Genomic DNA, 25,111 nt, shown 5'->3' with positions numbered 1-25,111 from the left:
CCACACACACACACACACACACACACACACACACGCACGCACGCATGAATATAACACTCGAACAAGCGCATAAAATTTCAAGACTATTTCGACAATGCGTCACGATCCTCGCAGAAATCACAACACACACACACACACACACACACACACGAATATAACACTCGAACAAGCGCATAAAATTTCACGACTATTTCGACAATGCGTCACGATCCTCGCAGAAATCACACTCTTTCCAATTTCCCAAAGCCATTTGTATGACACGACCTCACTATGTTTCTGCTACATGTGTTGCATTAAAACACAGACAACCTTGTCAAAGCAAGGCCATGTTGAGATAAAAAAAAAAAAGTGGAGGGGAAAAAAACAGAAAGCCTAACCTTGTGTGCTCCAGATAAGTGTTGCTTTTTGACCTTGGCGTGTTGCAACAAGGTCAAACTAAACTTGCAGCAAAGAACTAGTTTGCGACATTGTAAGACCGGACGAACAGTTTTCTGGCAGATTCTGGATGGTTGTCCGAATTTGGAGTTCACTGCACTAGGTTGAGATTAACAAGAGGAATTGAGAGGATAATTCCGCATTTATGCTTTAATCTGTGTCCTGTTACACCCGCAACACAGTCGACTTGTTTATGCAGATGAGGATTTCCGCATGTCCATTTCGTCACAATTTACCAGCTCCTGGGTTTTTTTTTTCTGAAGAAATCTGGCACACAAACAACACTGCATGTCGCCAGACCAGAGAAACATTCTAAAGCATGGCGGGGGTAGCATCGTGTAAGTTGTTGTTTTTCCCCTGAAACTGCAACTTGGAGGTTGTTTTGGTTGCCAAAATGGAATACTTGCAAACGCTTGCAAAAGTGAAGGGTGAATTCAATGAGCCCAAGCAAGCGGCCAAAGTGACCAAAAAGAATGGCTTTACAAAACAATATGTGTTGGACAGTTGTCCGGCCAGAGTCTAGGTCTAAATTCTGCACACCAGAGATTTCCGTACAATCTGACACATTTGGAGTGCCTCTGCAAGGAAGTCAAGATGTGCCAAAAAGATTAGGCCAAAAAGATGACTAGTGCTGTCATTTGTTGCTACATAGCCAATATAAATGTCTTGTCAATTTTAACACCACAGAGTGTTGTTAGCAACACTGACAAATGTGAATTAAATTCCCAAATATTTAAAACAAAAAAACAAAAAACGAGGCTTTAAAATAATGAAAAATCAAGCCAACTGTCAAACACTATAGTGGTGTCAAACTCAAGGCCCAGGGGCCACATCTGGCCCGCCATATCATTTTATTTGGCCCATGAAAGCAAATCAAACATGTCAACTTCCATGATGCTTACTAAAATCCCGACCAAATGTTTAAATTCTCATATGTAATAAATAAGTGACATATTGTAAGCATTTTCTTGTTACCGAACCCCTCATTGCAGTAACTTAAACAATAATGGAATAAACCGTTATTATTGACTTTGTTTTTATGGTTTCAGTCATAACAACCCTCTCAGGGAAACGGTAACTAAAAAGTGGCCCACAAAAAAAATGAGTTTGACACCCCTGTTATAGGGCATATCCACAGAGCGCGCTGGAGCCATCAAATAGCTTGTCTATGAAAAATGGGTCCTACTTCATCCAGCGTCTTTCTTGTGTCTACACATTAACACGTTTGAGCTGTAAAAATATTGCTGCTTCAAGCCTACGATGACTGGAATATCGCCTTAATTGCGAGGCTTTGACATGCCACAACAACGAGGCGCTCTAAAGCCGAAGCCCTTGTCCACAGGATAGCTGCCACCTCAGATTTTTTTTTCTTTTTCTTTATCTTGCTCCTCCACCCTCACGACATGTACTCACGGCTGACAACGAGGTGCTCTAAAGCAGCCACGCTAGTGGACTGTACAAAAAGAAAACGTATTTTCCAGGTAAAGGCATAGCTAATATGTAACTGTGCCGGATAAATACAGATGTGAACAAAGGTACCCAATTTCTCATATGGAGTGAGTCAAAAGTGCGTCACTGGGCCACATTTAAGGTGAAAAACAATTTAAAGCTATAGCACCACAATTCAGTACAATAGTTCTTCTTTGTCCTTCGTCATTTTTAACAATCTTCAAATGTGTGTTTCGATTAAGAAAAAAACCGTCAGAATTCACTTTCCAGAATCTTGAAGGCAGAAAAATGCTTTTTGGGCCGATCTACTTCATTTTTTATATACTTTTACATTATAATTTCACCAAATTTGATTCCATTTCTTATATGTCTTTGCTGTCAAACCAATTCATTTTTTCATTCGTTACATTAGACATGGCTTTGGCCTGAGCATAAAATCATGTCACCTGTATAAGAATGGTGGATGATTCCCAATGCAGCAACTGTGTTCGGTATCATTCATCATTTCTGACTCCCTTGTCACTTTTGAGATTTTTAATTAACTTTATAGGGCACCATCTAGCTGCACTATGTAAAAATCCCACTTCTGAATCATTCTCTTATTCCTTGCCCCTTAATCTTTTTTCAGGAACTTTGGTGGACTTTTTAAGGAACTATCTAAGTCTGCTACATTAAAAAATCGATCGATAGATAGACAACACCAACACATTGGTTCCTTTTTCAGGCAGTCCTGTTTTTGAAATGTTCTGAAATGATTTATACTTGACCTTACATTATGAAATCCTGCTTTTGTACATTCTATGGGTGTGTCCACTTATGAGTTTTGGTCGCAACACACACACACACACACACACACACACACACACTTGCTGAAGAAAAAGATCGACCGGCTCTGCTGATGTGCAACACGCCCGTGTAGGCTGAACGCGATTTAAAAAGTAAATTCGTTGAATAATGTCTATTCTCTGCGGTTTTCCCCAACTGGGTGGACGCTTCATAAAAAAAAATGTCATATAGCCGACGAGTTGACTATCAGCCAAATCCACCAACACAATGGCGTTTAGCCCCTTCCTCTTCTTCACGCTTCGCCTATGCATTTTGTGACATATGAGTGGGATTTCTTGACATTTATAGAGGTTGCACATTCCAAGCTCGAGTGTTTGCCCCCGATTTAATTTCTCCGCGTGTCACGCTGTCTCTCTTTTTGCTGTTGCTAGGCAAGCAGGGCGTGTGCGCTCCGTGGCCGCGGCTGGAGGGCGCCGCGGGAGGGGTGGGGGGCCGTAAAAAAATGTAATTGGGCGCAAATTCAACGCTTTAATCGAGCGACTTCGCTGCTAGTGGGGTCTTAAGCCTCCCCCGTGTTCATTTGCGGTGCCGAAGTGGAGTGTTGCAAGGCGCGCGAGTGGTGCATTTGGCCGCTTTCGGTGCATGACCATATATGGCTGGGCAGAGATAGATCGTGCCTGCGCGCAATAGGCTGCTCTCCGCAGCTCTGCTTTGCGGGCTTCGTTTTAACCCATTTCATGCTGAATTATTTTTTCAAGCATGAAAAAAAAAAACGTCCGCTCCAGCGCGGAGGTGTTTGGTGGGTGTTTTGGGTGGGTGGGGATCGCCACTAAGCAGAAGTTTTGCATTTTGGGGCCCATTTTCAAATCGAGTCCGCAGTGATTTTCTTTATGTATTATGTTTTCGAATGTATTTATTTCACTGTTACAGGACGCAAGGGCACACATACGTGACCGCACTTAAAAGTGACGCGGGCGATTTGCACGTTTCTTGCTCACGTGGGGCGGAAATAAACGGGAAATGAACGGCTCCGACGAATAATGGTGGCGTGAAAACTGAAAAGGTGAAGATTTACCGTCTTTCAACGTTTAAATTAACGGCAGTTGAGCCCAGTGGACATGGCACTGTTCTGACAATCTGTGTGCGTGCGTGTGTGTGTGTGTGTGGGGGGGGGGGGTGAGACCGATATTTGCTCAGTGCAGTGAGAAGATCGAAATGTTATCCTCCGTGCTGCCTTACGGGGCATCGGCACTTTTTTGTATGAAAAGCTGGAACGCAAAGTCAACGCATAAACAAAAAATAAGTAATGTGAATCAATGCTAAAACGGTCAGAGCTACAAGACGAACGATTTTAATGGGCTCAAAGTCTTGAGATAGCAAATCTACAAGGCAAACACGCGCATTTGTAGTGGTGGGGGGGGGCGGTTTAAAGGGTGAGTACATAAAAAGCAGAATTCCGGCTGCAATCGAGTAACACCGACAAAATATGAACTAAAGGAGTTCATTTTCACCACTAAAGGTAGAAACTTCAAACTAAGACCCATTTTTGGAGTCTCTGTAACTGTGGCCTTTTCCGGGACAGATAAATAAACAACCAAGTGACAAAGTAAGCCACTTAACCTGGATGAAAGTGTGGGAGAATTTTTTTCAATTCTGGTCTTAAGTGTCCTTTCCTTTGCTGCCGCCGTGACCTTGCTGTTTGTGTAACACCCTGACTTGAAAAGAAGAAAAAAAAGTACATCTTATCTTCATAGGGGTAAAATGGTGAGACGTTAGTTCCAGGAATAAAGATGGGAAAGGTTACGTGACCATTTTGTCACGTAATGGTGGCATTTTGACTAGAAATCGCCTCATACATGAGCCTACTTCTGACAGTGTTGTCACAATGAAAATCATCCCCCAAAACTCCCCACCAGCAACACTTAAGAGATTTATTATCCTGAGACTCAGAACGGTGGAGTCCCGCAGCATGACCCGTGTTGACATTTTTTAAAAACCGTTTTGGTTTATATTCGTCTTTGAATGGCTTCTTTCCCCATTTAGCTGCGAAAAGATGAACCTTGAGGTATGAAGAACAGAATTGCACTGAAAATTCACTTACTTTATTCATTTACCCTTGAAATTCCCCCTACAAATACTTGCGTGGCTCTTACAGAGTTCATAAAAATCAACTTAAAACACAACAGAACGCTTCGTCCAGCGGCAATGAACATATTGTTTTATTCTTATTTTGGTTGTAAATTGTAATGGACTCGGAATGTCCTTGAAGAATTCTGCTGAGTTTTAAAGCAAAAAAAAAAAAAGACAAACAGATTGCACCTGCACTTCACGCGTTCCTACACTCGGTCCTGAAAAACTCCAAAATGCCGTGTTCGTCCCCAGGATTTCGTATTTCGAGACACATTAGACACTTGTACGCTTCGTCTGCTAAGCACGAAACGTTTTGCCTTTGTCTTGAGCTGCTTGGCCGAACAACTGTGTTATAATGGCCTTTTTTTTTAATGTGCCATTTCTGATGCCCTTAAATCATAAATCCGAAATGTTTGCTCGCTTGTGAACGGACCACTCCTCTTTTTGCGGTTGACATTTTCACAGGCAATGCACGTCCATTATTGCGCCCATACGTAAACACATAAGAGAAGGGCGTATCTCCCTCCTCCTCGCTTCCTGACATGATATACACCAGCGGGGCATAAGTGCCGCGACACTTAACGTAGTGATTTATTTAAATTCCCACACGTCCACGAAGAAGAAGAAGAAGACGACGAAGGAGAAGAAGAAGAAGGAGAAGGGATGGAGCCCAACCAGGAGAGGTCTCCACCTCCCCTTCTGACGTCATGCGCCAAAGCCGGAGCTCTTGCACGACTGGATCAGCTCACGACGGCTCTGCTGTTACTGTCTCTCTCGATGCACACTGCCAGGACTGTTCGTGGAGTGTGCAAAGGAGGGACTAGGCGAGCCGGACGGGAATAACGCTTCGGATTTGGATACACACTGGAAAACAACCAAGCCAGCGAGCGAGCGCGACCACCCTGCCTTGTCTGGCTTTTTTCCCCCCCTTCCTTCTTTGCATACATCGCTTTCGCCCGTCGAACCCGTCACTTGAGGTCGGATTGCGGCGAGAATGGAGCTCCCTGCCGCCGGGGAGCACGTCTTTGCGGTGGAGGGCATCGAAAAGAAGCGCATTCGCAAGGTAAACTGCAGGGTGCGTTTTTTTGCAAGGGGAAAAAAAAACGGCACACGTATTACAATGGTGCGTTTAAAACTCGGGGGGGATGCATTTTTTTTCTCTCTATCAACGCAGGGGAAGATTGAGTACCTGGTCAAGTGGCGGGGCTGGTCACCTAAGTAAGTCTTGATACTGCCTGTTCATAATAATGTGTGGATAATGCAAATGAGAAAGGGCATACACGGGCGCAGTGTGTGTATGCGGGCAAGTGTTTCATCCGTGGATGCCTTCACTAATTTATGCGAGGGGAAAAGGGAGGGTAGGCACGGCCATGTAATCCCGTTTTAATTATTTCTGCTCTGCCAACGAATTTGAGAGACAGAGCTGCTAAAATGGCCGACTGTATGTTGGCGCGCGGAGACAGCACACACAACAGATCCGTTTCCCTTTTTTTTTCTCCACCTTCTTCCTAACTAACTAATAACCGTTTGCGATCAAATGTGCTGCTTTCTTATGCAGACCGAGTCGCGGCAATGGCTGTAATTACCTTTAAATGCCCGCATAACCTGTCTATATCGCCTAATATGACCTGGAATGGTGTCGGGTGGGTTTCATTGGCCCACCATCATTATGACAGTTATTTTGGCCCCTCCCTGCAGATACAACACTTGGGAGCCAGAGGAAAACATCCTTGACCCGCGCCTCCTGGTTGCGTTTCAATACAGGTGAGACTCAGGCTGGACTTTGACTGTGGAGGCCTCCTCCAACTCGACCGTGACCTTATATGGGCATGGGGGGAGGGGCCACGCTCCATTCGCTCTGATACCCCCCTTGACCCCCTGGGAAAAGGGCCAGTGAGAGTTTCTTGAACGAGGATACACTGGATAGAGCCTAAACATGAATTAGGCTTATATCATGCATTATATTGTTCGAATCAAAATTTTAAAAAACGAGATGCAACAATACCTACAGTTGCTGACGAGCCAGTTTGTAGGATGCACTGCGTTGCGCTGTCATTTGTCTTCAAATATGTGATGTATTGTTTATTAGCATTCACCGGACCGGACGTTCCTTAAGGCAAAGCTATGTTGTTTACGACACACAAGTTGTAATTCTCTATATTTGATGTTTAGTTTGACAATAAACTTCAGCTAAGAGTGGCAATAAAGAGCCTGAAGCATCATTTTGGAGAAATATTTACTAATTACACCTGCCAAACTGCCGCTTGTTAAGTTATTTGTCATCTGCCACCATGGTCAAGCAGCACCGTATTGTAATATCGGAATAAAATGACCAGTGAGCGTTCCTGGGAGGCGTTTTTGCATGTTCTGTGAACTGGATGCACAGACTCGAAGGTTTTGGGGCAAGTTTGAGGCCTGCATAATAATCATAAACCTTAGTCAGGCATTGACATTAAATGCTAATGAGTTGTAATGGTGCGCGGGCTGCAGGACTCATCGAGGCTCCCCCTGTCAGAAACAACATTTGCATTTTAGAAAGGGGCTAATTGACACGCATGCTTCTACAGTGTAACGCTGGCAGCCCGCATGTGCGCGTCTGGCTCCGTCCTGATGGTCACGGAGGGCTGCTTGTGTGCAGTGTGTGCGGAATCCTCCCCACTCCCAGAGGATGGGGGAGGGGACCCGACAAGGGAGCCTGTAATTGCCAAATCTTCTGTGAATAGGGGTCACCTCGTCGGATTCTGCGTTTGGAAATAAGCGCTCGGCTGTTTACCATCACAGCCTTGATGTCTTGAACATCTGTAGGCCCAGAGCATGCTCGGCGAGAGCCGCGTTAGCCGGCCTTCGTCCGCCGCTCGTTATTTACGAGTCGCTGATTAGTCAAGGTTTATTCCTGGTGGTAATATTTCATCGCGGCCTTGCCATTACAAGCGCATTATGCATTTTCTGTCCTCCCATCTTGTTCCAAAATCCCTGTTCTACTTTAGCCCGACATGCAGCCTGCTAAACTATGAGCCTGTATTCATCTTTGGGGTTATTCGCGTGTATTTATCCCATTTGACATGTACCACATGACCCTAATTACAGTTGTGAGAGCGTATAGCGGGGAAGTGGCACAAGGGCGGATGTTTGAAAGACAAGCAGAGAGTCTCTTGGCTGAAAAGCCTTAATTGAATTTCTGCAGGATAATGAGAATACAGACCGGGATGATTACTGTGGAGCGCCATGCAAATAAAGAGCACAATGCTTCGGTCACGTGTTGGCTTTTTTTTTTTTTTTCATCGCCAAATTCCACATTTGACCTTGAATAGGTTAAGGAAAGTGGAAGACTATATCCCAAAGGCCATTTCATATCGGATATCACTTCAATAAGACAAGACATGAGAAGCTATAATTATCCTTTTGTTTTCACAGGGAGAGGCAGGAACAGCTGATGGGATATCGCAAACGGGGGCCCAAACCAAAACATCTTCTACTGCAGGTAATTTTCGTCACGCCTCTCTTATCAGTGAGAGGTCAGACAGGAGAGGGGGGGGTGGGGGAAGATTCCTGTGAGGCGTTCTCGAGCTGCTGTTATTATGGTGGTCGTTATTTTTAGTTTTCTTTCAGGCAGCGACGGGAGGGGAAAGAGGTTCTTCATCTGGCTTGTCCTCGGTTTGTTTCCCAAGGTTACGCAAGTGCGTCCTGAGCGAGCTTGTTGGATCTGGATGTTTATTATTTCCTTCTACTGTCTGGCTTTGCGTGGAGGATACAGTCGACTCGTATTTTTTTTTTTTTTTTTTTTTTTTAGGACACGCTCAATTTAGAGTTAGTGAGTCAGCACGTTAGCTAAAACCGGTGCGGCGTCGTGCTTGGGTTTGTCCCATTTTCCAGGTTTAATGGAGCTTGTTATGAAGCGAATGTGGACATATCGGGCCGGTTGCTATGCGGCAGCGCTCCTTAGCTGGAGTCACTCGTGGTCAGGAATCAAGAGATGAAGCGTGACATGTCTGGTGGCACTTCTCTGACCCGAGGTCACAGCCAAAGGGTCTTGAGCGTTCCGCAGCAGTGCCCCTCTGAGAGCCTGATGGGTCAGCCTGTGCTGGAGGGAGAAAGGGGTGGGTGGGATAGATCCGGTTATGGCGCAGTGTGTTTCAATATCGAAGCACGGCGTTTTATCTTCGCGTAAGCACGGAGTCTTCCGCGGATGCACTCTATTCATTTCCTCTAAAGGGAGAGACAAAAGAATTGAGTCCTGTATGGATTTTTGCAGGGGATTGTGCGGAGGTCTTACATCACCATTAGATTTGTGGCTTCAGCAAGGCCCCAGGCCAAAAGTGTTGCAGTGGAAAAAAAAATATCCATACCGTAGAGCAAGGGGTGTCAAACTCATTTGACATTGTGGGCCGGACCATTAAAATTATACCATATTCTGCCAAAAAATATCCAAAATATCATGTCTTTCCTTTGTTTTGGTTTTGTGAACCACAAAAACATTTGGAAAATGTTGACATTTCATGAACATATCTTTTAGAAAACATTTCACAAAACACCTTGGATTTCCTTTGACAAATGTGCATGTGATCATTCACATATATGCATTGCAGCTGATCCCACTGAATTGGACAAAGGCACAAAACTTTTAACGAGTGATTGGTATTGAAAAATATAGTCATGCATTTTAAGATGAAACGAGATTTATAAAGAAAGGAATTTTTGAACCATTTACACCTGTGCATATAAAATCTAAATGTAATCCCTACCTGTACTTTACAAACTAAAGATAAAACAGTCGGCTCCCTATCGGATAATCCATGAATTGCATTTTATTAAAAATATTCATACTGTCTTTTATGCATTTTTTTCCACAATTAAATGATCCTGCGGGCCTGATCAATCCTCCTCCGGGGCCGGTTCCGGCCCGCGGGCCTTATGTTTGACACTCCTGCCGAAGCGCATTTGATTTGTTAGTGTCAAACAGTGGAGACAAAGTATTGTTTGCATTCTCTTGCCGAGGCCTCCTCAGGGCTTTGTCGAAATCTCCTTTTTTGTTCATTCCCACTAGAGGTGGACAAAACATTCCAAGCTGGTCAGAAATACAAAGATTCCTGTACTCTTTTCATTTTCACGCGGCGGACTCAAAGTATCTTGTCGATCCTTTTAGGTTCCCTCATTTGCCCGGAGGTCAAGTATCCCCGCGGGCTTAGAGGACGCCTCCGCGGACGCAGACGACAGCCCCAAGTCGGACGCCGTCCCGGTGCAGCGTTCCCAACCTCAGCAGTACCAGCTGAACAGCAAGAAGCACCACCAGTACCAGCCCAGCAGCCAGGAGGTGCCCGTCGAGCAGCTGGCCAACAGCAAGAAGAAGTACATCTATCAGCTCAACAGCAAGAAGCACCACCACTACGAGCCCGACCCGAATATGTACGACGCTCAGGCTTCAAAGCTTAAGAAGGTGGTCAAAGTTCAGGAAGCAGCCAGTAAACCTGCCAACCCCGGCTGGAATCTGCCTCTGGCGCTGCAGCAGAAATGGGTGCGTGACAAAGACACGGGCTGCTTGAGTAAAGTCAAAGAGCAGGCGGTGGAGGGAAGGAAAGCAGCCCCCAAAGACGCCGAAAGCGAACAAGCTCTTAAGGCTGATCCTAAAGACGCCACCCTCCCGAGCTCCGTCGGCAGCAAAATGAAGATCATCAAGAACAAAAACAAGAACGGACGCATCGTGATCGTCATGAGCAAGTACATGGACGGTAATAAGGTTCACGGAGCAAAGGGCAAACACGGGGAATCGTCGAGCGGGGGGGAGAAAACGCCAAACGGCCTGGCGTCGCCGAGCAATCCCGCGCACAGAACCAAAATGGCGGAGAACGGTCTTCCCAAAGAGATTTGTGGCAGCAGTTCCCTCCCCGCCGCCGATCACCCCCAAAAGTGCTCCCCGAAGGACAGACATTTCTTCAAGCCTTCGCCCAGCACGGCCGAGGAATACAACACGGAGGTCGCTCGAGGTCAGGCCGACTTACCCGATGATCTCCCGCTGCAGCTGACCGCCAGCTCGCCCCCGACGTCTTGGCCGGCCGACGGCAACATCCCGACGTCGACGATTATAGAGCACATCAGGATTCCGTCCTACCCCAGCAGCCGGAAGAGAAAACTCGCCGAGCCGGCGGATGAGCGCAGGGTTTCCAAGACTTTGTTAGCCACCAGAAGCCTCGGCGTTTCCGGCACTGTGCTCAGTCCGCCTCAGGACAAGCCCATGGACCTCCACTGCACCGGACGTATCGCCGCGTACGATGCGGCGGACCGCGGTGGCGGCCAGGAGGAGCCCATGGACCTGAGTTGCCCGAAGACAAAGCGGCAGACTGAGCCGGAGACCCGAGCTGAACCCGCCCCCCGACCCGAGCCGCAGCCTGAACTTGACCCCCAACCCGAACGCGCTCCCCGACTCGAACCCCAAACCGAAACCGCTGCGCAACCTGAACCCTCACCACCCACGCCCGCCGCCCCCGTGGCAAGCGAGGACACGCCGCAGAAGACTAAAGCGGCTCTTGCGAAAAAAATCTCTCCTTTTATGGGGAATATCATCATCACTGATGTCACAACAAACAGTCTCACCGTAACCTTCAAGGAGTACGTTTCTTTCTAAGCAAGCGAATGACTGACCGATTCTGTCCATATGTGCATACTGTAAAAAAAAAAACAAAAAAAACAAACAAACAAAAAATAACCAACGGAGATTTTGTACATATGCAAAGTTCTAATTTATAATTCAAATTGAATATGTTTCATACAACGTTTTATACCATAACTTTGAAACGTAGCCAAGCAAGTGCCCTCGAGGATTTGAGTGAATACATTCAATGGGATGTATTAAACTCCAAAAAAAAAAAAAAAAGAAGTCTACAAATATATTCCATTGTTCCATACCTGTATCAAACTTGTAATCTCAGATGTATGAAGGTATATCTGTATTTTGTATCGATTAGATGGATTATTTGGGGTCCTGGTGAGTGTTAGGGAGGAACTTGTGATGTCGATAGAGATCTCAGATCAAACTGAAAGCAATTCTTTTTTATCCACCTGTCAGTTATGGTCATTTGCCTTCATTATTTGGGACAAAGCTACGCTCTCTTTTAGGTCGTTTTCGATTCAGTGATGTGCAATCGATTCATCGTTCTGGTTTTGGTTGATCGCGCGCAAATGCTGGTTGATTCGTGGCGTCTCGAAGCAATGAATTGATCGTTTGTCAAGCAAACGGGAGTGTGCCTCGTTGTTGCGCGTTCGAGATCGGCACGCTTGACATCGTGCCACGTCGACGTGACGCGGACGTACGCAAATTCAGGCGGGCGCCGTTCTGAAAAATGTGAAACACCGAATTCGCGTCGTTCTGCTCAGTTCTTTGTGCCGGGCTTTACGTGATCTGAAAAGGCGCGTGACTGCTGGTTTGTTCGCCGGTCGCTCCTTCCCCGTGAAATGTGACTCATCGAAGCGTTGGTATATGGACAGTTGAACATAGTCTAGCTAGGGGGGGGTCTCAAACTCGGGTCCTCGAGGGCCGCCTTCCTGCATCTCTTCCGTCTCTCCCTCGAGGACCGGAATGTGACACTTCTCGTGAGCGCTAGCTGATTTGTTTCTGCTGCTTAGAATGCAAATGTCGAATCTGTTGGATGTAAAGCGGGACTCCTCTTCTATACGCACACCGAATGCAAAACCCAGTCTAAGAATGCTAAAATCCTACAAGAATGCACCGGAAGCGAGCGTATTTATTGAATCCGTCGCAGAAGAAGCTGCAAGTGATCTTTGAACAAATGTTTCAAATGTGCTAACGTTGGTTTTCTCTGTCTTTTTTTTTTTGTTTGTTTTGTTTTGTCGGGCTTTTATTTGTTTAGCCTCTCTTGCACTTGGTTACAAGGATTGTCATCAAAGTTGGCGAGGGAGTCAGTTGGCTCACTGCTGTCGGCACACTTTGACAATAAAGAAAGCAAAGTTACGAGTAACGCTTTGGTCTTGTTATTTCTTAACGTGTGTTTTTTTTAAGTCCCCGTAAAGTGAAAATAATTGTGCTGTAAATCTGACGCACCACTAAGAAGAGTCGTTCACAACCCTTTACAACTGCGGCAGTAACCACTTGATGTGAATGAAGACGATCAAGTTCTTACAGAAGTGGGAGAGGAGGAATTCACAAATTCAGCCACGCCTCCCTCCAAAAAAAATAAAAATAAATGAGTCAACTAAAATGATGAAAAACAGCTTAATGCTTTGTCATTCAAATTCCCAGTCTTTCAATAAAAATCTTCAAACATGTATTTAGAAAACAAATCTTCGGATTCACTTTCCAGTTTTGAATGTTCCAAGTTAAACACAAACGCATCGAACTTCAAGTTGAATACAACTGAACTGTACAGTCTGTGATCATTCGCCGCATCCACCACGAATGCGAATCACTGTCCTGAGTGATTTGTGCTTTCGGTTTGGATTTTGCTACATCAGCTTGCCAACGCCGAAAAGAAAACGCTCATGTTGTATGATCAGAAACAATCCTGTACAAAGGTCCTTTGCATTGATTAAACTTTATCTCGACATTAGAGCAATTTGAAGGACGGCAGCTGTTGATTGCTGTGTCATTCCTTTCTTAACCATTTAGTAGACACGCTTGAGTTGAAATTATTCAGTACATACAGTACCAAAAAAAAAATGTTCATAAAGGTAGAAGTGTAGCTGGGATAAATCACATACTTGTGCTGCCTACAGTCAGCTAACCCTTTGGACTGACCAAATATGGTTCTTTGCTCTATCAAGGGCAACAAGCAGGACTATAGCACGAAAGAATGTCAAAACAAGCACCGGACATTTCAATTATTTGTTTCCTCGAGCACGCTGGAGCGCTCTGGCCCAAGGTAAACTTGACTGTTCTCTCTGTCTGTTGCTTTTCTTCTCAATATTTGTCACGATGACGCAGCGATTCTGAGCTAACAATAGCTAAATGCAGACACTATAGCCGAACCCCCACGCTAATAAAAACCTCCTAAAACGCGTTTGTAATTTTGTAGCGTGAATGCAGAGTACAAAAGGGGATTTTTTTAAACAGGTCATGTGTGTCTCTCTCCTGATTTTACGGGGGGGGGAATCAACAGCATAACTTGATTCTCTCGATCATGTGACTCGCCTGTGCCCCGCACGTGTGCGCGCACAACACAATCATGCATTCAAGTGCAACGGGCCGACATATTGAGAGCAAGTGTGATGTTTGACATTCCGTTTTTTTTTTTAATCAGACCTCGCACGAGGCCTGCCTGCAGCCTGCCGGAATCAATTCCAACCAGGTTCGAATACATTTTGGGCCTCACTGGCCTCGTTTATATCGCAAATAGCCCGCGGGTATAAAATTAGGTAGGTCAGATGTAATGATACCGACACACGACTGAGATTATTTTGGACGCAAAACGAGGGGGAGGGGGGGATAGCACGTTTGAAATTCTTCTTGCAATGATGCTCACTTTTAATTGAAACTGGAACAATATTGGCGCCGTACAGAACTGTCATGTGAAAATATTTGAAAGACCTCTTCGGTATGATTCATGAGTCCATCTTAATTTAGTCGTAACCAAAACATGCTTTGTCGAGGCGGAATTATGAATGGCTACTCCGGAAATGTTGCACCGCCAAGGCGCCGCAGGTCTTTCCTCTCATTTGGAAACGCTGCAAAAGAAAATGTCGCCCGCACGCCAGCAAATGTGCAGCATACACGAGTTGCCCAGAAACCACCCAGCCAGTGGCGCTCGCTCGCACTCTTGTCTTCTTCTTCTTCTTCCGCGTTAGCGTCGACCGGCGTCCAAATATGGAGATGCAAGCGTGCGCCCGCTGTGTCAGAGGCACAAACCTAATCACGCCGCTGCGGTAAGTGACGTTTACACGCGCTTCCAACAAGATCGCGTCACGCCAGGCCGCGGCAAACGTGCGTTGTCTTCTGCTCGTCGTCACGTTTGCACGCTCACGTTCTCAGCATCATCGTAGGAAGGCAATGGACATTTTTCATTGTTGCTGGGGATAAATCGCGTTTATATGCGTAGTGCTGCTCGAACATTTTGGACTTGCGGAGCTTAAATGAGAAGCAGGAAACAAACAAAAAAAATGTTCACATGACGGCGAAAATAACCCATGAGAGGATGAAGTTTACCTTTTAATATTAATTTATTTAATATTTTATAACTGCCATAATTGGAGTAAGTAATATAACGCGGCCCTTTTATTTGAAAATAAACGAAAATAAGCGGAGGCAAATCGCTAATGTGAGTGGAATCAACAGCAGAAGAAGTCATCTAAAAATTTGGTGTGAACGGCAATCGCCATTTCGAACATTTGAACACACCAATGTGCGTCTGACGTGTCGTTTTTTTAGTTTAAAATTTGACCTACATATTCTGTCACGTCAAGTGCAGATATAGAAATGTTCTCGTTCCGTTTTAATTGTCACTGTTTGTTTGATGTGATCCATAAAATGGCCAGGAATAACAACAAGAATATGTATATAATAATAATAATAATAATAATAATAATAATAATCCTTCGTCTTAATTTAATAATAGAAATATTGAAGAATGTGTTTTGTTAGATTTTTTTAATGAAAAAAAATGCACAATAATCACCTTCCAGCGCTAAAACTAATCTAACCTACGATGAAAATAATATTCTTACTTTAGGAAATACCAACGGCGAATTTTTCGATGATAAGGCTGCCCGCATAGACCCAAAACAACAGCGTCACGGGATGTTCTGTTTGTCATTCTAAGCTTAAAATGTATTTCTGATCAAATCAAATGTTCAATGCAGTCGAATGTGTTCCGTTCAAATGTCCTTCATGAGCTGTGATTTAACTCGTTAGTTAACCAGACGTCTCGGCTGGAAAGTCATCATTCAATTTTTTAAAAATGAATTTTCGTGACCAATTCATATCCCGAAAAACGTTGATGCGACGCTCACCTTTAACTTGAATTACTTGGCGAGAGGGTGGCCGTTTTTTCCCCATTTTGAATGAACACGATTTAAAAAAAATCTCAGTGTAATTGTCTAGGTTTAAATAATTTTGCAATATTGGCAATTTATGAGCAATTAAAAGCTTGCTTGTGTGGTGAAAAGAGCCTTTTGGTGTCAGGTAAAAAAAAAAGACATCCGAGTAAAAATGTTGATGTCGCATTTTTTGTTCACGGTTTTCTCCAATGAACGCAACATTTCTGTAGCTAATTTATTTCGTGTTAGTATACCACAAAGAAGGGAGCATTCAACATGCGTAAAATCAATAAAATGCGCATTTCTTTCAATATCAAAGCGCTGGAAAAAAACGTTCTTCTTGTTATAACCACCCTTAAAGGACATCAAATAAAATGATTAAATCAGACAAACCATTTCATCATCCTTTATGATGTCAGTGGCTCTTTTTATTGCCACTGACTGATCAATTATTTAGATGCAACTCTCCATTTGGCATTTTGTGTGGACTCGGAGTGGTCGTGAATATATCGACAGTAAAATACACTGAAGTAAATCAATCTTCTTTTGAAAAGTTTGCCGGAGGGACTTTATGGCTCCCGGGAAGCGGCAGCCACCAGGTCCGCCACTTGCGCACATTCCAACAGGCTCCGCGGCACTCAAACCCCGCCCCCAGTCGTCACCATAGCAACAAGGTGGCCAATCACGCTCCGCCATCGCCCGCCCTTGCCTAATGCGGTGCTTAGCAACAGCGCGCACGTCACCAGTACCCCCCTCCCCTCCCGTCGTCCGCGCCAGATTGCGTATTATGGGATGTGCGGAATTAAGCAGCCCGAGGAGGACGCGGGCTAGCGGGCGCAAATAAGACCTCGGCGCCGTGGGCGATTGCGAGCGAGCGTCATGGAGCTGTCTGCCGTCGGGGAGAGCGTTTTTGCCGCCGAGTCCATCATCAAGCGACGGATCAGACGGGTACGGTGGTGGTGCTCGGCTACTGCTGCTGCTGCAGCTGCTGCTTCTTTTATTTGTTGGCCCTCCGTACTTTTCGGGTTCCGCCTGTTACGCAAGCGTGTGTTTGTGCAGCGGCGACACGCCCGAACCCGATGGCACTAATAAACCGATTGTGCGTGTGTGTGGGCGCGTGTTCGCGTGTGTGTTGTTCGCAGGGTCGTTGGGAATATCTGGTGAAATGGAAGGGCTGGTCTCACAAGTGAGTACAGTACGCAATTCTCTTCATGAAACCAATACGTAAGGTTGCAGAGGGGGCAGCGACCCCGGGTGGCGGCCTACAGAACAACATAAATATCAGTTCAAGGCTGTTGGAGCCATGTTTTCTCATCCGTGTTTACAGTAGACACGCAGAATTGCCGAGGCCTGACCTACATTCATAAAACGAATTCAAACATTTGTTCAATGAAGTTAAATAAATTTATTCCCAAGAGTCAATCCTTTTTATTTGGTGGCATTTTTCTCAGCTTCACTGCTTCCACTACTTCTATGTGAAAGTTAGGTTTTTTTTTCCGTCCATGTGAATGGCTCGTTGGTGTGTTTCTGTTGAGATGTGTCGCCGCACGGTGCCAAACATGCCTCTCCCTGTTCCAGGTACAGTACATGGGAGCCAGAGGAGAACATCTTGGATGAGCGCCTGCTGGCAGCTTTTGAGGAGAGGTGAGAGCCCAAAGATACATTCCGGGAAAAGGGCTGGTCTCGTTTCAAAACGCAGAAAACCGTTTTAGAAAACAAATAAAGTGCATTATATGGCACGTCCAGTGTCAGTCTGTGGAGGAAGGTGGTTGACTTCCCATACCAAAGAAAGTTCAATTCAATAGTTCAATTTATTTATTTCCATTTTCCTGTGGCTAGCTATGGATGGATGGATGCATGTATAGATGGACAGATATATCGATAGCTTGCTAGCTGGATTGCAGGTTAGTTAGTCTAGAATCTGTAGATGGACTGCTGGCTGCTTTAGCTAGCTAATTTGATTGCTAGCTACTGTAGCATTGTAGATAGATAGATTGCCTGCTAGATTTAGCTTCAACAAAGCAGCTAACTAGCTAACAATAAAGATCAAAACATTCTTTGTTGTTGTAAATGTTTTATGATGAATATTTTTAACGTATTTTCTTTCGAAAGGGAACGTGAGAGAGAGCTTTTTGGGCCCAAAAAGCGAGGACCCAAGCCTGAGACATTTCTGTTGAAGGTTGGTTAACCGAGTTATGTACCTATCTTATCTTTTTTTTCTGTCAGATTTAAAATAAAACTAAAGTAAGTAAAATTGTTGCTTAGGGATACGGATTTACATTACTTGGGTTGACAGCAGTGATCCTCAAAGTGTATTTTGTGCTCCTACTAGTGATATGCAAAAGAATTACTGTGTAAATTCAGTTCTGTTTTACTTAACTGTGTCACCATCACACAGGCCAAAGCTCGGGAGAAAACATATGAATTTAGACGAGATCCAGTCCGACCCATCCAGGTATCCTATCCGGTCCCAGAGCCCATCAAAACACCGAGGGCACGGGAAGGTTTGCGCGCTGTGGTCCCCACCATTTTCCCCCCAAGCGCCGTCAACCGAGGGGAGAGCGTCGTCAGCCAAGCACTAGAACCAGAAAGAAGGCCCAGATCAGCAACAAGTTCCCACCAAGAGTCAAGTCCAAAAAAGAGAGGACGCAAGCCCAAATTGCGTCACAGTTACGAGCAGGATGACGATGAAAGCGCAGAACCTGCCCCCAAAATGTCGAGATGCTTACCTCATGACAGGACAGCTTCTGACCCCAGCCTGGCCCAGCTGACCAGAAGGTTCCAGGAGGAGACCACAATTTCGCCCAGATCCAGCAGTGACCACATGGGCATGGCCTACACTCGTACTGACCTAGGAGGCAGGACTCATTACATGGCGCTTCTGAAGCACCGTGACAAATACAGGAACCTGCCGATAATTACGGGAGAAGAACTCGGGGTAGTGTGTCCCCCCACAGCCTCTGGCTCTTCGTGGAACCCTCGCTTCACCAACATGGACACCGTGACCGTCACGGACGTCACCATGAACCTGCTCACCGTCACCGTCAGAGAGAACTACACCGACAAAGGTTTTTTTCGAGGGAAAAGATGAGAAACACAGATGAGGTGCATCAGAAAAGTTCCAGGACTGGCGTCGCAAACCATTTGAAGTGCTGTCTTGACTTACGAGTAGCCAGACCAACAAGTTTTTCAAGATACGAGCCGTCATCAGGACGATCTTTTGCCTTGACTTCTGAGCAAAAACTTGAGACGAGTACTCAACTCACCTCACACCAAGCAGCAGTTAGGCAGATAATGAAGGATTCTTCAAAAAAGAGGCCACTGCATGTGGATTTAAGAACAATCACACAGCTTTGATTTCGGAAAGTCGGTTTAGCTTAATGCTAACAGTGCAAAACACCTTAGACCGGCTAACGGAACTAGCATCAATATTGTGATAGTTCTGAACCTTTTAAGCAGTGACATTTGAACTCAAGTAGTGCATCAACACATGTAAACAGACAATATAGCAAAAGTAACAGGCATAAGCTCTTTATCCTCTGCAAAGAATGACTACTATTTTTGCATCTTATAAGTCACTTGAAGTCGTCGCGACACCTCACCCCTGTCCCCTTGCTGGTTTTGTATTTGAAATCTCTTGTTTGCTACACTAGTCCTGGAGCTTTTTGGACACACTTCGGAAGTCACATGGGTCACTTTATTAGGGACAGCTGGGAGGCACAATTTAGATTGACACTGACAGCAGTACTATCGTGGTTATACAACTGTATCCTGTTCCTATTAATTGGAATGAGGAAGTCAGCCTCTAAATTCTCAGTTTGACATGACCACTGCAAACTTAACAAATAATAGTCGATGAGCCAAAAGTAGGTCAGAGGTTTGTAATTATTTTCGAGATCCCCACAAATTATTTTCATATTAGACAAGGCTTTGGCCTAAGTACAAAAGCCCATCAGATCCTTTTTTTATCCGTGCATCCTTGCATTCTTTCTTGGCTTCAACCTACTTTTCGGCCTTCCTTTCTCTCTTGTTTCCTTCCTTAACTTAGGGTTGGTTTTGCATTCATTCTTGCATCATTTTTGCATCGTTCCTTTGCTGAAACTTACTTCATTCCCACCTGACTTCTTTCCTTCCTTTGCTTCAATCTATTTTTCTCCCCTTCCCCTCGTTCTCTCCTTTTGTTCCTTTTTTCCATTCCCGGCCTTTCCCAAAGGCTTGCTTTTTATTATTCTTTTTTGCCATTTTGCTGTCCTTTTATTTAGCCCAGCTACTTGTTCTTCTACAACCTCAGACCAGATTTTTTTTTCCTCCTTTCCTTCCATCCAGGCTACCTTCCCAGTCATTTATTCCCTCAGGCCTTTGTTCCATCAAATTATTTGCCATCTTCTAAAGTACTTAATTTAAAGTGTATCCCTACTTATGGCCCGCCTTGTATACACATTGTTCATTTGTGCAGGTGTACCTAACATTGTGGCTAGTTAATGAAGCTACTAACAATTAAGCTGCTGTCATTATGCTAATATATACATTTAAAAAATAGAGCTTTCAAACATCAGTATTTAATTGTTAAAAAGCAAATCCTTGCATATGATTAAAGAGTAACAAAGCTTTTCTTTTTCTTTTTTTTGCACAATATAATGTTGGCCAATTTTAGAATGCATTGTAGCCGTTTTGACTGCCAACAAAGCCACTTATGTCATTTTTGTGTACTTTTCTTTCGGCTTGTTTCACTTTTACTGGCCTCCCTGCATTTCACGTGTCGGATCATTCAAAGAATGAACACCGTGCAGCAGAACTAATTAAGCCAAGGTTGAGCTAAATTGCGTTTTGCATGCTTTCTATGCTCCAGATATGCCGCTGCTCCTCAATCACTAACATGATGAAATACTTTTAGATTCATTCACGCACGTGCAGAGCTGCAGTATTCATGTTGAAAACATGGCGAGGTTTTGTTTTAAATGGTTTGGAAATAAACTATCACGGTGTACAGTGTTAAGCGTTTTTTCCTGTCATGGACATGCACAAGTTGAGAGGTCTTGATTTCATTTTCTTCACCTGAGATTTGAGTCGACATTGACAGAAAAAAAAAAGTTTTCATTATGGAAGCTTATAATTGCGCGGCCCGTAACGGTGACCTTTAGTGCTTAGTTTTGACACTGGAAATATATGTAATTGTTTCTATGCTTACACCCGATGCAAAATGCAATTTTGGAGGCGAATGTTTGTATAACTTTACATTTTTTTCCCCCGTAGTCGGGCCGTCGGCTGCATTCATTCTTTCATTAAAAAAATCTCTTTGGACCACAAAGCTAAGACTCAGTTTTGCGTTGCTTTTATTCCGATGTATATATAATATGAATGAAAATTAAACGAAATTCTGTCTGAAAACACACTTCTGTAGAAACATATCTGAAGCAAAAATAATAAACCGTACTTTTACTTTTGATGTAATCACCTACGTACATGTATCATAAACCGTAAATGACTGCGTTGACAAATCGTTTACTTGTATGTTTTAATTGTACTCCTAAAAATGAATAATCTTTTGCACATATATGCCGACAACAATTTCCCCACATAACATAAATAATTGTGCTCGCGGGCCTTCGCGATGACGTTTATGTTCCATTCACATTTGCCTCCACAAGAGGGCGCCACTATCGACATCGCTCCCACGCCCACACCCTCGCCCTTCGTTTCGCATAAGCCTGAAGTCAGCCAACATGGATTCATGTTTATATTTACACACATTGTAAATATAAACTATAAACCCATACAATATGACTATTGTATTGGTGGAAACATCCCACTTGACATATTTGCAGCTGGCTGCGTCATAGCCTCCATTTTGTGCTTTCACGTGAGGGGCAAGCTGGCGTGATGTCACTCGGCAGCTCTATGACGCTGCGAACACCGGGAACGCGTGCTCGTCAGAATTTTTTTTCAATTGTTTTCAAATTAAACGGTGAGGCATTTCAAAACAACACGAATCATTTAATAAAAGACCATAAGAAAGAAAATAATGGGATGGTCCCTATGTGTTGCTTTTCCAAAAACCTTGCCATTCTTCCCAAATTTTGCCTGCAAGGTATGTAAACGTACAGTATGATCACAACTGTACAACAATTACTTATTTATACATAAAAATTCAATAAACTATTCAATGCGTCTTTTTTCATGCAAAATTCTCATCTTTATATCTGATGACACAATTACAAAAATGGCCTCTAAATTAGATAATCATAAAAACTACAATAATTTATAAACAACCCACCAGTCAAAAATAAACCCACAACAAATTTGCTTTAATAGTTCTCAGCCATCAAATTATTATTTACATTTTAAACATTTCAAACCAAAGGCTTTTGGACAGAACTGTTAAAATGTTAGATGCATCTAGATTTCCGTCCGTCCTTCATTTGTGGAGCTTCAAAATGACCCATCCAAGCAACTCATTCTTGTTAAAGTGACAAATTCCGTTACCAGCGCGGCACTGTTTTCAATCAATTATACCAACGTGAGCGCGCGTGCGGACCACGTGAACGCGCCTCATATAATCAACCAGTATTGCGTAGTGGACGGCGGCTCGTTACACTCTTGCCATGAGCTTCTCTCACGACGACTTTGGATGCTTCGGAACGTGCTCGACATGTTTGCCAGCGTGCTCGTCTTGGTCGCGTTCATTCTGAGCCGACGAGTGTGGTTTTGTGCGGCTGACTTGTGCAACTGGAGCGGGAGGCAAGTGTGGCTTCGGGCATTGATTTGCATGGAAGGAACCATGCGGACTGCGAATATGTGATTGAGAAAATAACCCTAAACCGCATTCAATTAGATTAATTATATTATGCCTTTATTGACATTTTATGATAACAACAGGTTTGAGTACATACGAATCGTAACAATTCGAACATTCAAATATGTTGATGGTTCAGACTCTTGAGGTTAAAAAAAGCCAAAAGACGGTGAGACATTCTTAAAACTAGTCTTTATAAATCTTATTAGGCTCTGTTGTGATTGGCACTGTCAAAGGGTGGAATGCAAAATTGTGGCTTGTGGTGTGCAGTCGAGTTGAGGCAAGGCAAGTTGTATTTATATAGCACATGCATTTTCATACACAAGGCAACTTGGTGTGTTTCACACAACTAAAAGCACAGCACCTAAAAGCATTTACAGCAGAGTAGAGCAGACAGAAGTATCTGACTCAGAACGACTGAAAGCCTGTACATTGACAACATTTAAATATGTTTACAAACAAAACATACAAAGGAATTCCACAGCCAAGTAAAGAAATAAACAAAAGCTGTCTAAAATTACTGACAGTGAAATTGATTTTAAATGCTTATAAGAAAGATCTGAATCAAAAGTATCGGAGGGAAGCAAAGTTATGAATCTGGATTTAAAAGCATTTATCCTTGCAGCATAACAGCTAAATGTCGCTTCACCACATTTGCTTTGAAACCTGCCATACGCCATTAGATAGATACTCAACTCACTTGTACACCATTGCAAACTAGCAACAGTAAGAAACATTTTGTTGAATAAATAAATGACAGAGTCAATCAAATCCATATTAACTCTTTGATAGAGCTCTTGAATTGGATCTGAAAAGATTGTGCAGGCATCGCCGCTATTTCAGTTTTTATCACCAGTACTCTGAGGGCCATGACTCATATCAAAGATGATGCAAAGAGTCCAGAAACATCGGCAAAAATGCCTATTTTTACAAAAGGCATTTTGTTCAATTGGAATATGACCTTGCTTCAATTATTTTAAAGATACGGTTACGATATCAATAGAAAAAAAAATACTACCAATGTGCTGACTAAAAATTGTTTGCACTTTACATCGGTGTAGATTCTCAATTATCTAGGTCACTCCGTCCATGTTGAATCAACCCAATTGGATTTTTCTTGTTTGTTGAATTTGTTGTGTTTTTGTCTTGTTTTTAAAAACGTGTTCCCCCACCCCCCCAAAAAATAAAAAATAAAAAAAGTAAATACCTGACAGACCTGAATGATGTTTCCTGCTGATGCAGTGGCTTTCCAGTCGGCGGAGACGCCAGGATGGTGCTTCAGGTGCGATTGCGCTGCACAGAAGGCTCAGTCAGGTGGCTCTACCCGGGCCAAGCTCTGCGCGTGGTCCTGGAGCCCAACCTGTTCTCCTCGGCCAGGCGCAACATGCTCTGCATCAAAGCATCGCCCAGCTTCGGCGGCGCCAGCCTGTTTATCGACCGCGGCGGAGAGCTGGAGCCGCTGGTGACCGACGGCGGGCGGGCGCAACACGTGAGCTGCATCGGGGCAGAAGGGACACACGTGCCGGCCATCTACATCCAGACCAGCCGGCCGGGAGGTGAATCATGGAGCCCACGTCGGATGGGCTTCAGATATGAGCTGATGGCCAACAGGAGCGCCACACCCGGTCCGGACCACATGAGTGAGTTTCCTCCTTTCATCTGCTCTTGAGAAGCAATCATTCTCTGACAATAAAACATGACTTTTATTCATATATCCTTTATCCTCTGCATAGAACGATTAATATCAGTGCCGTACTGATGAGCCGAGAGAGGAATTCAGACGTAATTATGAATTCCTATCGATCTACTCAGGGTCCTACATTAAGCCTATTTGGGTGAGCCATGTTGTCTGCCGGAACTGGACCGATTATTTATGTAATCATTACAGAAGTTTGAATGAGTATTTTATATTTTGCGTCTTTATAGTCGATTATTGGGGTCTTAAAAAACAAAACAACATATCTTCTGGCCCGTTTTTTTTGCCTTGAGTTACCCTTTAAGAGAATCTTATTTAAAATAAAAAATTTGGGTGTTGAAATGCGTTTATCAAGGGCCATAAAAAATGTAAGGGCAACATTTATGAAGCATACAACAAATGTTTCTCATTCAAAATGATTACGATTTGCGAAATGGGAATAGATCAATGTGAGTGTTTAGAATTCGGTAGAAAAGGGCCAATTAGGGTCTTCACTTTAGCAATTCTATTGATTCTACTAGCTCATAACCCTTTTGACCAAAACTTAATAAAGTCCTAAAAAGCAGCAGCTGGTTTATTCCACATCGCATTCACATTGTCGATGACAAGCAGCTGCTGGTCAGCCTGCCGTTTTGTCTGCTTCCCATCCTGGACGACAAAGCACAGTGGGCCCAAGAGCTTCCGGGCGGTCGGAGGGCAGCAGGCCAAACAGGCCTGAATTGAGTCCGCAAATAGTTTGCAGATTCCACAAATGCCTCAGCATTGATCCATGTGTGCGGGCTTGCTGAGCGTCTAGCAAAGTCGGAGAATAACCGAGCGGTGGAATGGCAGGCAGAGTGGTT

The 25,111-nt window shown here is 44.1% G+C and overlaps 3 protein-coding genes across 3 annotated transcripts in view; all 3 read left to right on the top strand.

The window, feature by feature from the left end:
- Window positions 1–4,528: 4,528 nt before the first annotated feature.
- Window positions 4,529–12,770, top strand: cbx4 (chromobox homolog 4 (Pc class homolog, Drosophila)). Its single transcript, XM_019881517.1, has 5 exons — window positions 4,529–5,863; window positions 5,975–6,018; window positions 6,499–6,564; window positions 8,215–8,281; window positions 9,944–12,770. The coding sequence occupies exons 1-5, from the start codon at window positions 5,795–5,797 to the stop codon at window positions 11,417–11,419; spliced, it is 1,722 nt and encodes a 573-aa protein (XP_019737076.1). The 5' UTR covers window positions 4,529–5,794; the 3' UTR covers window positions 11,420–12,770.
- A 3,692-nt stretch (window positions 12,771–16,462) lies between these two features.
- On the top strand, window positions 16,463–20,859 carry cbx8a (chromobox homolog 8a (Pc class homolog, Drosophila)). Its single transcript, XM_019881518.1, has 5 exons — window positions 16,463–16,728; window positions 16,923–16,966; window positions 17,359–17,424; window positions 17,893–17,959; window positions 18,179–20,859. Exons 1-5 carry the CDS (start codon window positions 16,660–16,662, stop codon window positions 18,869–18,871), a joined length of 939 nt encoding a protein of 312 aa, XP_019737077.1. The 5' UTR covers window positions 16,463–16,659; the 3' UTR covers window positions 18,872–20,859.
- Window positions 20,860–22,302: 1,443 nt separating this feature from the next.
- LOC109522720 (meteorin-like protein) overlaps window positions 22,303–25,111 on the top strand; it is a 4,297-nt gene continuing 1,488 nt past the window's right edge. The window contains exons 1-2 of the mRNA XM_019881478.1: window positions 22,303–22,518; window positions 23,816–24,234. Of these exons, the coding sequence (XP_019737037.1) occupies window positions 22,409–22,518; window positions 23,816–24,234 (529 nt within the window). The 5' untranslated portion in view covers window positions 22,303–22,408. The remainder of the gene's footprint in view (window positions 22,519–23,815; window positions 24,235–25,111) is intronic.

This window comes from Hippocampus comes, unplaced genomic scaffold, assembly GCF_001891065.2.
Source record: "Hippocampus comes isolate QL1 unplaced genomic scaffold, H_comes_QL1_v1.1 scaffold458, whole genome shotgun sequence".
Classification (NCBI taxonomy): Eukaryota; Metazoa; Chordata; class Actinopteri; order Syngnathiformes; family Syngnathidae; genus Hippocampus; species Hippocampus comes.
This window is presented reverse-complemented; position numbering and strand designations above follow the sequence as displayed.

Coding starts and splice junctions, on each gene's coding strand:
- cbx4 (XM_019881517.1), top strand. CDS start 5,795: ATGGAGCTCCCTGCCGCCGGGGAGCACGTCTTTGCGGTGGAGGGCATC. Junction 5,864..5,974: donor AAAAGAAGCGCATTCGCAAG/GTAAACTGCAGG, acceptor CTATCAACGCAG/GGGAAGATTGAGTACCTGGT. Junction 6,565..8,214: donor CTGGTTGCGTTTCAATACAG/GTGAGACTCAGG, acceptor TTGTTTTCACAG/GGAGAGGCAGGAACAGCTGA.
- cbx8a (XM_019881518.1), top strand. CDS start 16,660: ATGGAGCTGTCTGCCGTCGGGGAGAGCGTTTTTGCCGCCGAGTCCATC. Junction 17,425..17,892: donor CTGGCAGCTTTTGAGGAGAG/GTGAGAGCCCAA, acceptor TTCTTTCGAAAG/GGAACGTGAGAGAGAGCTTT. Junction 17,960..18,178: donor CTGAGACATTTCTGTTGAAG/GTTGGTTAACCG, acceptor ACCATCACACAG/GCCAAAGCTCGGGAGAAAAC.